At 42.9% G+C, this 15,428-nt stretch overlaps 1 protein-coding gene across 2 annotated transcripts in view; it reads right to left on the bottom strand.

The window, feature by feature from the left end:
- fgd5a (FYVE, RhoGEF and PH domain containing 5a) overlaps positions 1 to 14,831 on the bottom strand; it is a 31,493-nt gene extending 16,662 nt beyond the window's left edge. The window contains exons 1-5 of one of the 2 annotated variants that reach the window (XM_044349122.1): positions 14,440 to 14,831; positions 9,710 to 12,425; positions 3,878 to 3,995; positions 2,688 to 2,746; positions 2,285 to 2,315 (exon numbers count right to left, since the gene is read on the bottom strand). In XM_044349122.1, the coding sequence (XP_044205057.1) occupies positions 2,285 to 2,315; positions 2,688 to 2,746; positions 3,878 to 3,995; positions 9,710 to 12,425; positions 14,440 to 14,449 (2,934 nt within the window). In that variant the 5' untranslated portion in view covers positions 14,450 to 14,831. The remainder of the gene's footprint in view (positions 1 to 2,284; positions 2,316 to 2,687; positions 2,747 to 3,877; positions 3,996 to 9,709; positions 12,426 to 14,439) is intronic. The other variant, XM_044349121.1, reaches the window with a different exon arrangement.
- Positions 14,832 to 15,428: the final 597 nt, after the last annotated feature.

Genomic DNA, 15,428 nt, shown 5'->3' with positions numbered 1-15,428 from the left:
CTAAGAGGACTAATATGAGGAGTTATGGCACATGGGAGTGAAGAACCAGAGGAGAGGTTATTTATCTACTCAGGAAATGAAGACAAAATATAAATGAAAGTAGCTGAATTGTCAGGAGGTGTCAACATGCTTTAAAAAATCTTTTTTCTCTGTGGGCAAAGCTGTTGGGCAAACTAACAACATACGTAAAGCCATGGTGTGTCTGTAAGGGATAAGTGTCTGGAGCCCATCTATTCTAGTTATGAGTAAAGCACAGACATAAAACAAATAAAGACGTCCCAGTTGGCTGTGAGATAATGTGGTGACACTGGGCGCTCCAGAACATGCCGTTCATCATGCACAATCGATCTTGTATGAGTTAACATTCATCACGTCTGCCGGGGGAGACGAACGGCTACTTTAACGGCTCTGGCTGACACTGTCTCCCAGGTCACACTGACATACATGCGCATACACACTCAGATCCATGAATGAGAGGAGCTTTACTCTCAATTTCGCCAGGCCACTCTCCACCTTATCCCTATTTTCCTCACGTAAGGCAGGTCAAGAAGCAACGTTAAGCAGTTGGTTGAGCAGTCAGTCATGCTCAGTCATAACTCAGCAGAGAGAATCTGTTTGGGGGTCACGGGTCACAAACAAGAAAAAATAATAAGTCTGAATCTCATATGTTGAAGTTGTTATAGGGGAAAGTCCTTCAGAAGAGGAGCATGGCCTCTCTTCCTATGTGGGGACAGGATCTGGAAATTCTTTGCATTCTTGTTTTCTTATCAAACAATGGAACAACAGCTCATGTGCCTCTCACATAACGCTTGTTTTTTCCCCCCAAACTGTGTGTTTTTGCAGGTTGCGCTGTCCCAGCTGAATTACTCAATTTCACGCTAATTATGACATCAGTCTGCAGCAAACAGTAACTAATATCTAGATACATAACAGTTTGAAGTTTGAAGAATAACAAGAGCGTGTAAAACACTGTACCTATGCATTATGCAACAGCATAATGAAAAAGCCTTCAATGTCACCTTTGAAAGGTGGAAAAAAGATTCAATTAAATGGTATGCTAACACTGAAGAAAAGTGAGAAAAAATTGTGAAAACAGACCACTAACACAGAAAAAAGAGATCTAACGGTTCAGGCTACACTTGGAAATGACTGTCAAAATGTCACCTTTGAAGCATTGATGCCCATACTGACTTGCAGCATATGTTTCTGTCTGTACTTTGGCACACAGCAGCTAATTAGTTTAATAGGGTATCATGATGAGATTGCAGGTTTATGATCATTAGAGAGGTCCATTGTATAATATTTGCATTATTGCTGTTTAATGGCATCAAATGACACATTACACAAAGCGGCTGCTTTTGTACTCATAGCAGGCTTTCATAAATCAACGTGCAGGGGCACACATGAGAAATTCAGGTTATGACCTTACTCAAGGTTATAAGGTACAGGCTGACTGATGGGCTTCTCTGGGTTCAATGACTCTACCTGTCAGATCTGTACTGGCAACCATCACCTTAATAGCAACTCTTCTACGCTGTTCTTGCGAAGGTGTTGCCTAGCTCACCTTTCCCGTATGACTTTTCTTTTTGATCAAAATGTAATCATTGTTTTAAACTGTTTCAGTATCAACGGTTTCATTTCATGTGGTCTTTTTGGTAAATCCATCTTTGTTCCTAACTCTGCAGGGATGTGGGCTTGTTTTGACAGGCGGTGAGTGGGAAATGATGGAAAAAGATGGCAACAGTTGGCTGTGATGCATGGTTGACCTCCAGAGGCTTACCACAGCTCACCTTTAAATCCCCTGTCCTGCATTAACTACACTCGTTACACTAGTGAGAGAAAAAAATCTCCATTTTATGGCATTCAGTATAACAATATAAAAGGCCCCAACAGCCTTTTCATGACCTTGAGGTGGCAGATTGCCAGGCGAGTTGCTTGAGTATCTGAGTATACATATCAGTGGAGTAAGGATATAAGGACAGCATCAGAGAGCGCCTGGTGTACACACGCTGCGTCATCTTACAACTGACCGCACCAGAGTACAACATGTCAACTTTGTCAAGACCAGGAAGTAGATCTTGCTGCAACAACATTGATAAACCTGAACAGAGCTTTACAACAGGGGAGGGAGGAGAAGAAGGAGACAGAGACTGGGGAGCAGACACACAGGATATGATGTTATCAGTAGGTTTCCAAGAAAGTTTAATAGGCCTTAAACCAAGAGACATTTTAAGAATAAGCTAATGTGACACGCTTGTGGTGTGGCAGTGAAAGTTTTTCCTACCTCTTGAAGGTACTTGAGGGCACTGACGTGTCTGGAAAACAAGAAGAGAGAATGTAATTTAACTGTGAAAGGGAATTTGTCACCTTTACCACAATAATGTTAATCTTTCTACAAGAGTCATTAAATTATTTCAATTATGCATGTTGAGAAAACAACATCAGAGGAAGGGTTAAGTGTGAAGCAGGACAAGGGCAAGGCTAGTGTGTAATTGGCTGTCAGTTATTCTGCACGCAGCTCGATGAATTAGCTTAGGAGCAGGAGAGATACAGTTGAAAGGAAGAGCAGCAGACATACGGGCATGAAAAGGCAAAATATCAGATTTGGATGCAGCATTTTTATGTGTGGTGACATGCAGCAGGAGGACAGTGTAAACGGGGAAAACCCCTCGAGTGTAGATACTCACAGTCTCTCTGAGTCAACGAGCTCTTTTGCGACGTAGAACGCTCGGGATCGCCCATCAATCTGCGTGATAGGGAGGGAGAACAGTGGGAGATGAATGAACACAGCTAATGTTTAAAGGCTCTCTGTGGGCACTTATTCCTCTCAAACATTAATAGGAACAGCTATGCAGCAGCCAAGGAGACTGGCAAAAAAAGCAAAATTTTTTTTTTTTTTTATATATCTGCTGTCAACATAAGACTGATTATTTCATTACAGTGCGGCATAGACATGAAGGCTTTCTCACTTTTAAATTCAGATGCATTATGTATGAGAGACTGCGTGTGTGGTGACAACAGTGCTGCCCATTGATTTAGAGGCTAATCACAGGCCTCAAAACATCCGAGCCAAAACATAACATTGAAGCCATTTAGGGGTTTACCGGCAAAGCTCCTTCACTTTGTCAGTTATTTTTTCCTATGTGGGGCATTTCACAAATACTGCATTCAAAGCACATTGATGCTCATTTCCTTAAAATAAAACCAAAACACACTTCCATTAAACTGAACTGTTCCTGGGGGGCAATTCAAGTCTCTCTGGCCTTCTTCCGCTCTGTTTTTCTCTCATTTATTGTGTTTTTTCTTTGAAGAAGAAGAAAACAAGGAAATGCATGTCACGTGATGGGAGCAGGGCCTGATATTATTGTGGTGGCAGGACGGGTGGGGTCCATCTTCGAATTACTGTAAAATGGCTGCCTTTTACTGTAAGGAAGTCTGGGGAGTTTGAGGTGATGCATTTCTGCTAGCACAGCAGTGTATCAGAAAGAGCTGTTTACGTACTGTATATTAACTCCCAAATGTTAAATGGATCACTCACTGAGCAACATCTGATCAGCAATATTGGCCATATTAGCTGTTGAATGTGAGCCACAGTGGTTGTAATGCATCCTCACATAGGACAGTGCTCAGTAATTGCATTTAGGTTCTCTTGTTCATTCATTTTATTTCATGGCATGGTGTCATTTTTGTTTAAATCACCTGCATGTCTTAAATATTTAAAATTCCAAACTAAGGCCTATTAATACGATAAAACATTCATTAGGATCCTTGCAGCGTTTTTGCTCATCATGTTGATTTGCTGGCCCAGTTGCTCAGAGGACAGAACGAGCAATGCTCTCTACCCTTGTTTCATTTGTCTCTGTGTCCCATAACTCACCTGTCGGTCATAACTTTGCTCTCCAACCCCCTCTTCCTCTTCTGAGGTACGCCCGTGGTCCTCCTCAACTGACAGCCCAGCAGATACCGGGTTCAGTGGGAAAGGCTCTGTGTAGGCACTGCCAGGAACAAGACCAGGGAAGGAAGACAGTATGAGTACAGCAAAGCAGCACAGGGTACTCAAATATCAGAAATATGAATATATTTCATAGCATCACTATGCAGCACTACAGCATGTCTTCAGTGGCAGTGCTTTAAGGACAGAAATTCAAAATTGCACATTTACAGTGAAAAGACATTGCACAGTATCTTTCCCGCCACATTTTTCCTAAACAGTGAGCAATAACCCATATGCCTGGGGATGACTATTTCTCCTTTAAATATATATTTTTGCTTTTCCTGTGTGCGTCTCTGAACATTTCCAGTCCTCATATGGAGTTCTCCAGTGGCACACTGTAATCCCTTTCCTGATTCATTCTCATCACAGATGGCACAGTTGTGTATGTACACTGGTAATCCTTTAGTGTGCCACTCTACCTGAGGGGGACACGATGTAGGTCAGTTCTCATGTAATCCCTTTAAATGCTACCTGTGGTAATTATTAATGTCCTCTGGCCCATTAACGCCCATCAGTATGTTTGACAAAATTCACATTATCAGGATGATAAGTGGATAACAATCTAAAAGCAGCTATAAAGCAGCTAAGGGACAGCTCTGAGACTGTCACCTCTAAACACTACCCTAAACTCCACTGCTGAGGCAAAATATTACATTATTTAATTTGACTAATTTAATTTTATTTGACTAATTTGCCACTGGAATAAGAAAAATACACCAAAAAACAAAATTATATCAGAAATTTAAGGTCAGCATTTTTTGGGAGGAAAATATATTAAGCAGACAATTTGATACATTTGCACTTGCACACCTACTGTTCAGACAAACTCTCACTTCTTTACACACACACACACGCACGCACACACGCACGCATGCGCACACACACACACACACACACACACACACACACCCACAAAAATCATCTGTGTGTACAGAAAGTAGAAGGCTCGGGGAGGAAGGATCAGAGGTTAACAGAGTTACCCGCAGGACTTCATCTCTATTCAGACATGCTCATACTTCATGAGGTTCACACTGCACCACACACACACACACACACACACACACACACACACACACACACACACACATACAAACAACCTAACTTAACCTATTGTGTGGGCTGAAGAAAGCACCTATGGGCCATTACTCATGGTTGACCTCAGAGTAGATGGGTCAACCTGGCTTGGGCTCCTGGGTGATGTTGGGTGGGAAAGTGAACAGCAGGGATGGGTCTTCTTTGAACTCATTCTTAAGCTGATTTATTGTGCGAGTGAGGGGAATTCCTTCATATGTCCAACAGAAACTCTCTGCCTGGGATTCTCACCTTCACCTTTTCACCCTAAAACATCAATATTGCAATCTCTGAAAATGCACCTTTTCTGCTGTAAGGGAGGGTTGTGACCAATTCACGATGTCTACCAGAAAAGACTAATAGAATAATTTCTTTAATTTCATTTCTCTTGGACAGAAAACTTATTTTTCATGTTGCTCTTGCTGAAAGTTCAAATTATTTCTTTCCCTGCCAAGCCCATTTTCCACAATCAAATCCCAAATCCACCATATTTAAACTTACAAATATTTGATATTGTAATAAGGCAATACGTAAATCCCTTTAACAAGTCCATTAAGGCAATGCTATTATGCAAGCCGATTGCAACGTCTTTTATAACACCACAAAGTTAAATCTACTGTGTCAAATTCAGAGGAGGACACAATGACTCTCTGTAAAAAGACCTATACTCCACCAATGCCCTGTGAATTCAATGATGCCTGTAATATGTAATTCAATTGAGCTAAACATTGAGTATTAAAATATATATTAGGCACCATCAGACAGGCCTTTTTCCACTTGTAATGGCACTATTACAGGAAATAGGCGCAGCCGAATAGGTTCATTAGCCTGCTAACTATAGAAGATTGGGATACTGATGGGGGATTAAGAAAATGGGAGCAGTTTTAAATTGTTTGCTGCTTTTAGTGATGATGATTACATGTTTTTTTATGCTGATAAGTGGAGTAGATTGCTGCCGAACTAAGTTGTGTTGTGTTTTAATATGCAATGACAATAAAGCATATATCTACGTTGCCTATGGCTGTTGTGCTGCTGCTGCTGCCGTTGTGATGAAGTGATTTGTGAAGATGCTGGTGCTCTGACTGCTACTGCCCCTATACCTGTGATATGATAGAGGATGGCTTTGGATAATAATAACCATGTATCATGTGACAGTGTGATTCAGGGTCACATATGCATATAACAGTGTTATAACCTTTGCTTACTTGCTTGCAGTTGACTCATCCTGTACTTTGTGGTGTGATGGGTGTATGAAGCGAGAGGCATACCTGAAAAAACTGGCGCAACAATAACAGCAGACCTGGCATTCCTGACATGACCACACCTCATCTTGTTATTCAAGGGAGAGTCTGGGAACCTCCGCCTCACTATGGTGACCCCCTACTCCCCCCTTCATCCTATCTGTCTTACCCTGTCTCCACCTCCCCGCCTCCCGCCAGAGCCCCACCCTCGTCCTGCATTTCCTGTAAACAGGCTGGTGGGAAGCTCCTAGGCTGGACACTTCCTCCCTGGGGATGACCTGGCAATGACCTCAGAGCGCCTGGCACCAGGCCTGGCGAGCCAACGACACACCCTGTCCACCACCTCGCCACACAGCACACAGCCACCACCCAGTACAACAATGTACTTAAGATGGCTCCCTCATCACTACTAACACTAACATAACAGTGGGTGGGGGAGCTGTTTTAGAGGCCATGGCAGGGCTTTGTCATCACTCTGAAGAAGTTCATGCTCAACTGTTTGGAGCGAAATAACACCAAAGGGTAAGCTAGAGATGTACAATACTGCATGCATTAGCACCACCTTACAGACCACACCACTAGCTAGCACTGCATAGGGACAGAAACACATCTCCATTGTTGTTGTGAGTCCACCTGGAACTGCTTAAAGTTCACACTTAATGGTCTCTAAGTTGAACACAATCACAAATCCTGGGCTTTCGTTGCTAAAATGATTGTTTTTCTCCTCATTGTGTTGCTACGCTGCTACTTGGCAAGGACAATGCTGCTGAGACTGCATTCTCAGCAGGAGCTTCATCTTTATAAAGCAGCAACTAAGTGAACATGCACATATACGCATGTACATACACACTTACAGACAAATACCTTGGCTAGGCTTTGGGATGAATCATTAGCGTGCCTATTCTTTTTCCACTGTACATTATGGTAGCTTGCTAATGAACATGTCTCTTTGCTTGTGCTGAAGTAGTGTCTGAATAGTGTTATGCATTAATCACACAACTGGAAACAAGCCAGGTCTGTGGCATAGCAGCTTTGTAAGTTCTTTGAAAGCATGTCTGCCACTATAGCAATGCTCTGGGGCCATTCGGTCATTTTCCTCAACACAAAAATCTACTTTTTCTCTGTGGGTCCACAAGCATGTTGACTGTTGAATGTGTTCTCAATAAATCACTGTCATCATCAGCTAGGCAGCCTGGGACGGCAGCAATGTCAAGCTTTGAACAGAGCTTGGTGCGAGATGTACACACAAAGTCAGGGATAAACACCGACACTGACTACACACCCGACTAAGATCTTGGATGTACACACACATATACGCACTCACACTCAAATAAACATAAACCATCCCCATATAGACACACGAAAGAGTGGCCCTGGCAACAGAAGCCTCTCCGGGGAAATGCGGTGAAGTCGAGGTGACAGGACAGATAGGCCCTTTGCATCATTGTGAGTGGTGAGAGACCTCCACCACACAATAAGCCACATCGATAACATCACTGGGAGAAAAAGAGACCACACTGAGGGACGATTGTCTGGGAAATGGAAGGGTTTTCAAATGCTGAGATATGTTTAAAGTTTGAAGTTAACTGGAAATAATCAGCAGGGAAATCATAGTATAGTGTCTACTGCACAAAATGTCTACAGGAGAGGTAACTACAGGCTGGATGTGTGTGAAAAGTTGTATAAATGATATGCTGAACACTCTTCTACATAGGCAAATAGTTATGAAAGACAGTAGCCACAAGACATTGTAAAATAAAAAACAGTAAGCTGCACATGAATTATAAAAGAAAGGGCACCATAAGAAATAAAAATAAATTGAGGTAGAGGCATTCTACCCCGATATTATCTTAAGCCTTTTAGGGAGCTCTTGGTAATGACTTGTCTCTTTGACTACACACAGGTCATCAAACACAACTATTTTATTAAGACTGGGGAAAGACTGTGGCCCGTAGTGGCTGAATCTGTGGCACAAGCTGGGGTAATTTGGTACAGTCTGACCGCAGTGATTCCTCACTCTATCACACACTGCAGTAAATCCTGCAGCCCCTCAAGGGTCCAATGACAGAGAAGCACTCGGGAGAGAGCTACTTTAATAAAAACCCTCCTAAACTTAACCATAAGTGTCAGGTACAGGAGAGCAATTACACCAGAACTGCTCTTGCTCCTTTCTCTTGTTCTTGCTTCCCCCTCCCCCTCATTTACATCACTCTACTCTTTGTTTTCTTTTACTCTTCTGCTGCTTCTATTAACACACCCCCTCCGTCTCCTTGTTCTCTCACCTTTTCCTCATCTCTCTCCACCTCCTTGTGTGAAAAGAGCTCTCTTGTCGTCGACACCCCATACTCTTTCACTTTTAATTGCACCCCATAATGACTTTCTATAATGTGGATAACCTGTGCTCAGTGAGCTACCCAATTGCCATTACCTGTTCTATCACCTCAAACCTGCATAGGAGGCAGCAGCACCAGATGTGACCTCTAAATCCACCAAATGAAACACAGGAGTAAGCTCTCCCACAAGCATTGTCCATCTTCCCAAAGTCAGTGATGCCTGACACAGCAGGCTGCTCATCTCACACTGAACACTCTCTTACAAGAGGGAGATCCGATTCTACTCAGCCAGGTGACCGCTGCTCATTTGAGATACAGTGTAAGAATATCTGTCAGCTGTTGAGAGGTCAAGATTGCACTTCTGAGTGGTTAGGTCCTGGCCTGACAACTCAGCGGACAAAGAGTGGTTCCAGTGATAAACATTCTCACTACACTACAGGATAAACAACAGGTGAACATATAGGATATATGCTTCGTATCTAGAATTAAATCCTGGCATACATAAGATGATTAGCTGAAGCACCATATGTAATCATAAATAAAGACACATTTTAGGGTCATTAATTAAAAGGTATGCAATCACTAATAATGGATGGTGCTGATGAATAATTTTGTGTTAAAGGATCAGTTCACCCAGGTTTGTGATATGTTGCCATGCAAATAGTTTTGGTTTTATTTGCCCACATGTTGAACTGTTTTTGAGCTGTCAACAGTTTTCACTGGGACTATTTCTTCAGTAGAAGGTAGTTCCAGTGAAAACTGTTCACAGTGTGGTCTGAGTATTATCCAGAATAAGTGTAACTTTTTAATGCTGTGAGCACCACAAACAAAATTCCATTCATCTCCACCATTTGGGTGAAGGTCTATAAATGTAATTTAAATGAGTCCTCCATTGTGGATTTGTGGCAGAAATCTCAGACAACTCTCTCAAAATCTGGACAATAAAACCATACTATCTAAATGGCTAGGTGAAGTAAAACATGTTTTTTTGTAATATGGGTAAACCGACCCTTTAAGGTTTGCTTGGGATGGCACAAAACCATTTTAAATTCAGTGAGCTTTTACTATACCTTTCAGTGTCTTCTTTAAATGTCTGGTGTTTGCTGTCAATCCCAGGGAAACTGTTCATATCCACATAGCCGTCATTCTCATTGCAGGGAGCTGTTGTGCGGTTTGAACCCTCAAAAAACTCAGTCACAGTGTGGGATCTGGTTGGTCTGCCTGGGATCTGGATGTTCTCATAGTCTGAGTTCATTGCTGGGATGTTTTCGTAGTCTGAGGTGTCAGCACTGGGGAATGAGATGGAGCGGGGCTTGGTTAAAGGTAGAGGCATGGCGGAGCGACGAGACCTCTCCTCAAAGGACTCAACTCTAGAGACGCCCCTGCCATAAGCTTTGGGATCACCTTTCCTCCTCTGCTGGTCATTATAGAGGACAAAGGCGGATGGCAGGTCTGTGGGTCGCTGCTGAGGGTTCACCATGTGTGACTGGAGCTGAGGAGAGCTGCCTGTGCTTCTACGGTCAAGCTCTATGACTCTCACTGGGCCATGGTGGCTGGACTCAGAGGAAGAACGTGAAGAGCGGACACTTCCATCACTAAAACCTTTTGAATCTGTCTTCCTCTTGAACTTGAGCGCCAGAAAGCGCTTGAAGGAGGATTTCTTCTTCTTAAGTTGGTCATTGGGTTCATGCTGGATCAAAAGGGATGGGGAACTCTTTGTGACTGGTCTTTTGGTGATGTATGCCAGTTCAAAGGGTGGAGGGATGTCCACCAGAGAGGTTGGCGTGGAAACACCACTGGATGATTGATGACTACGCTGGGAGAAGCTTCCAGAAGAAGTTATGACACATGGAAGGGAAAGAGTGTCATCTCTCCTCTTCATCCTGATCTCATCCTTTAGAGATTGGTTATCCTCTGTGGGAGTGGTCAATGACAAATCTGCACCCTCAGCAGAACGTGAGTACAACAAGAAGTGGCGAGACTTCATAGACGGGATCAAACAGTTAACCCCAGGCTGCTGTGAATGGCTGAGTGGTTCACCGTTCTTATCCAAGGCCACTGTGCAGTAGTCATGATTCTGGTACTCTGTCCCTGTCTCCTCTGGCACAGTCTCTGGGACATAACCCGGAACTTTCCCAGAATAAGAGCGTGATCGAGTGACAATAGTCTTCCTATCTAGTGTCACAAAGTTCTCCCCTTCTGAGTCAAACCCGGCCTCTTCGTATATATGCTCCTCACTGTCTGACTCTGTGTCCTCATAATAAGGCACAATATGGCAGTCCAGTTCCTCAATGTCTTCTTCAAAGGCCTCAGTGGTGTGGGCAAAAACTACCCTGTTTGTGAGCTCGGGGGTGCGGCCCAAGTCCAGGTCTACTGGCACTGTGATGTTGCACAACCTGAGACGAGGCTGGCAGCTTTTTCTGTGGCTGAGGAAAGCCTGCTCACGTTTAGCTGTTCTCTCTTTTGCACTTTTTCCTTTAATGTGTCTCTTTTCCGTTTCTTCCTCTTCTTCCTCATCTCCTATCTCAACGTAATCCTCCGATGAGACACACTCCACTTGCTCATCATCATCTTTAGGGCAGAGGGAATCGTCAATGTCAGCATACTCATCTGCTGACTCGCCGTCCTTTGCTTTGTCTTTGTCAGCCTGATCAGAGAGGTCTTGCTTATCCTCTAGCTTGTCCACGTCATCTGATGACACATAATAAGGTTCCTGGTTGGAAGCACCTGGCGTTTGCAGTTCATTTGACGGTTTGTCATCAGTATCATCCTGGGCCCACTCAGGGTCAGCAGTGCCAGTCATATTTGTCGGAAGAGCTTCAATGACTGAGTAAGGCCCGAACACATCCTCAGTGCTGGATGTGAATCGAAAACAGCCAGAGACGTCCTTGGTGGCACGTTCCGGTTGCCACACCTCGGTTTCAGCTTGGTCACATGACTCACATGTATCACTTGCATCATCTGTGGGGCCAATCACATCGTAGGGATACTCCTCAGTTACAGTTGGAAGCACACTGAATCCAAATGCAAATCCTTCAGCTTCCAGCTCAGTCTCATCTGTGAGTAAGTCACAGTCTTCACTTTGTTCATTGTCCGCTTCATTAAGTCCAGTATCATTGACCTTATCACCCTGACTGAGCGACTGTGTTTGATCAAGGTTTTGTTCTTCTACATGTTCATCTGAGTATCCTGGAAGATCACAGGGTATTTCAGTCTTTTCACTAGAACCCTGTTCCTCCTCTTCCTCTTCCTTTCCTGCTTCATCCTCCATTTCAGTTGGAGGAAGTGAAGGTGTATTCTCATCCTCTGTGTGATTGCCATCTTCAGGCTGGTTCAAGTTATTGTCAGTGCTTTCATCCTCAGTAGTGTCTACAGTGGAACCATCATCTGCTTTGACTGTGTCTTCAGAGCCAATGCTGTCTCTGTCACCATCATTATCATTCAATATCTCTGCGTTTTCTGTTTCGCCCTCTATTTCTCCTTCTACTATGTCATTAACCCCATCCTCTTCCTCACTTTTCTCCTCATTGTCCTGGCTCTCCTCAACCATCTCATGTAGATCTTCCGTCTCCCTGTCAGAGTGAGCCAGGTCTCCGTTACTGAGGATCTGTGGGGAACACAGCTCCCCCTGTGGGTGAGGCTCATACAGGGGTCTAGGCTTGGGGGCGACAGGAGGTTTTGGACCAGGGACCGGGGGACAAGGCCTTGACATCAGCTTGGACTGCACTTTGATGGTCAGATGACTGCGAACCTTTGGTCGAGGGACTTGCAGTGGATTTTGAAAATCTGTGCAAAGAGAGTGGAAGATAATGAAAAAGCTGTTGAAGTTACATAAATGAAATTTTGATTTCTTAAATACTTTTTAAAAAACTGACTACATACAACATACTACAAGGATACAAATGTGGATACTGTTCCTGTATAGCATGCAAAGAGGAAGCCCAGTCCTGTACAGTAGTCAGTGACATGCAGAATGCTGCAGGGGACATTATCAGCAGGAAAAACAACAGAGCCACAGGGTACTTAGAGGAGGAACAATAACATCTCCCTGTCTGGGAAATGACACATGCAGGTTGGAGGCTTATAACAGGATCGGATTTAACAACTGATTGGTTCATTGTATTTAAAACCTTTAAAAATGATGTGTTCTTCATACTCCACAAAATTTGTTATGTACATTGAAATGGAAATATAAAAGCAGCTTAATTCTGTCCTCATTTAGACACTGCTTTTTGCTCAACATTTAGTTAAGTGTCAAAAATTGTGAAGTCATTAAAGAGCACTGCTTATGATATTTAGAATTGTCATGAAACACACCCGTACTTAACAAAGTGTGTACACCCCTTGTCTCTTCCTGTTATTTAGTACCTGCCCTGACGCACATCCTATTAAACCCTGTGTGCACTCTGGCTATCTCTGTGTTCGCAATGCTCTCTCTCTTTCTGCCAGTGCGTCTGCCTGTCTCTCGCTTTTTCTTTAGACATAAGTCTGAATGTGTAATTTTTGTGAGACACTGCCATTCATTGCTATATATCACTTTATGCCCACAATGTTTGTGTATGAATGTCCCTATGCTCTTTCTTTTAAGAATTCTAGGTTTCATTAACTCATCCAGGAGAGCCTCCCTTGAAGGACTCCACACAGGATGTCCACGGGGGGAAGGACATTAACAGCATGGCCCCCCATTACTCCATGAACCTCTCTAGGAGTACACATTTTCACAACACAAATGGACTTCCTTCTCGTCATTCTTCCCCGATTCTCACGAAACATACTCATGCTGCCTCACACAGACACATACGCACATGTAGGCACACACACACATTTTTTTTGCTGAAAAGGTCCTTTGAGTGCGTCAAAGAACAATAAAACTGGGAGAGAAAACAAGGGTCTCAGTCTGACAAAGCACCCAACTGCACACAACAGGATATGAATTATGCAACAAGAATTCAATTAAAACAAATGTTTGAAAAACAAAGGAAGAGATAGACACTGGGACCTTGGCCATGCCAAACTCTCAGGATATGATTTCACTGTGTCCTCATCATGAAATGTCACCCGTCAAGCTAAAACAACAAAATCTAAAGTGATGAGGATGTAGAATAGATTTTATTGTTAAAGATCTCTTTTGACAAATACCAGACGTCAAACCACAAATAAGGAACATCTCTAAACTTCTTTCATTTAAAATTAATTCATTTGCATGACAGAATTTGCAGGACAGGTGACCTTCTGTATAGAACAATGGCTCTGTCCACCCTCGCAGACATAGATTATAATCCTAATTCTAACACTAATACTAATCCCAGAACAGAACATTTTCCCAGTAGAGACCTCCACTGAAAGCAACTTTACTGGGACTCATCTTAATCTGTAGCTGTGGATTTAAAGTGACTCCAAATTTCTTTATATGGAATTCATCTCACGAAATTTGTGGTTATGTGAAAACTAGCAGGTTTATTTCCATTAAAATTGCAGTATTATATGATCAATCTATTGATCTGTTGATTTGTCATTGTTCAGATGGAGTAATTGACTGCAAACACTTCAATAGGCTGCTTTAAGTCGCATTAGATTTCAGTTTGTATCTTAAAATATGTGAAAGATAGGCCTAACAATGATGAGAAATACGGTATGTTTTCAGACAGAATTAATCAATTTCAGAAATTAACCCTTTACGCCCCTCTCTTACGCACACATACACACACAAACACACAAACAGTCTCGCTCTACTTTATTTGCAGTAAAACATTTAAAGTTTGCACTCTCCTGACAAAATCATAAAAGATTTACCACAAACCTGCGTTCATCGTGGGACATCATCATCCACGGGAAGCGACAGTTATCCTCATTGCCCCCATACCGACCGTGTCCCTCCAAATGACGTGAAAACTTAATCCAAATACAAACACATTGCGGGGGGGAAAAAATCAAGTTGTAAAGGGAGAGTTGCAGGACATGTCGTCTAAATTTTTCTCCAGTGGAAGTCTACTTGCAGAAGACGCCTCTGTTCGCAGAGTAGCAGCTGTGTCTTCGGTCGGCGTGCATCTCCAGTGCTGATGCTACGGTAAACTGGTGCGCTCCTGTGTGGAAACGGGAGGTGCTACTTGGCGCTTCCTGAGGCAGGACTACAGCGCGGACATGGAGCGCAAACCAAACCCACTCTCTAGCTATGTGTTTCAGTTTTGCACTGCACAGCATTATATCTCAGCTACTGCGGAAGTTTTTGCACATATTCACATCTGTTTATGTTTTGTGTCAGGACCCCGCTCCACGGATGTTTACAACGGTGCCATATTCGGCAGCAGTGAAGAGTTTATGGAGACCAAACCCAATCAGTCTGAGTACTATGAATATGAGACTGAAAGAATAATCCAGTATTCATTTTCAGTGTTTCATTGTCAAGATGGGCAGCTTTAAATCTACTGTTTTTACACACACACACAAAAAAACATTTGCTCAAATCTAATCTGGCCATTTTTTGGTGGCTGGTACATGTCCCTGCACTGATTTACACCATACAACAGTTGTAAAGTTAAGACCTGCACAGTTACATAACTATTGAACTGTGTCATGGCATATCTCTTCAAGCTTGTAATGATCATGTATGGAGAGGATATATCATCTATTCCAAAATCAAGCACAGATCCCTCTCACTGTTTTCCCCAGCATGTTTTGCCCATGGATTATTTCCTGAAACAGAACGGTGCATAGAAAAGTTCCTAAAAGCAGTTTCCAAAAACAGTTTCTCTAGGACACCAAAGCTTTTGCTATTGGCTGGGCTTCCTG

The sequence above is a fragment of the Thunnus albacares genome, chromosome 4, assembly GCF_914725855.1.
Source record: "Thunnus albacares chromosome 4, fThuAlb1.1, whole genome shotgun sequence".
NCBI classification, from domain to species: domain Eukaryota; kingdom Metazoa; phylum Chordata; class Actinopteri; order Scombriformes; family Scombridae; genus Thunnus; species Thunnus albacares.
This window is presented reverse-complemented; position numbering and strand designations above follow the sequence as displayed.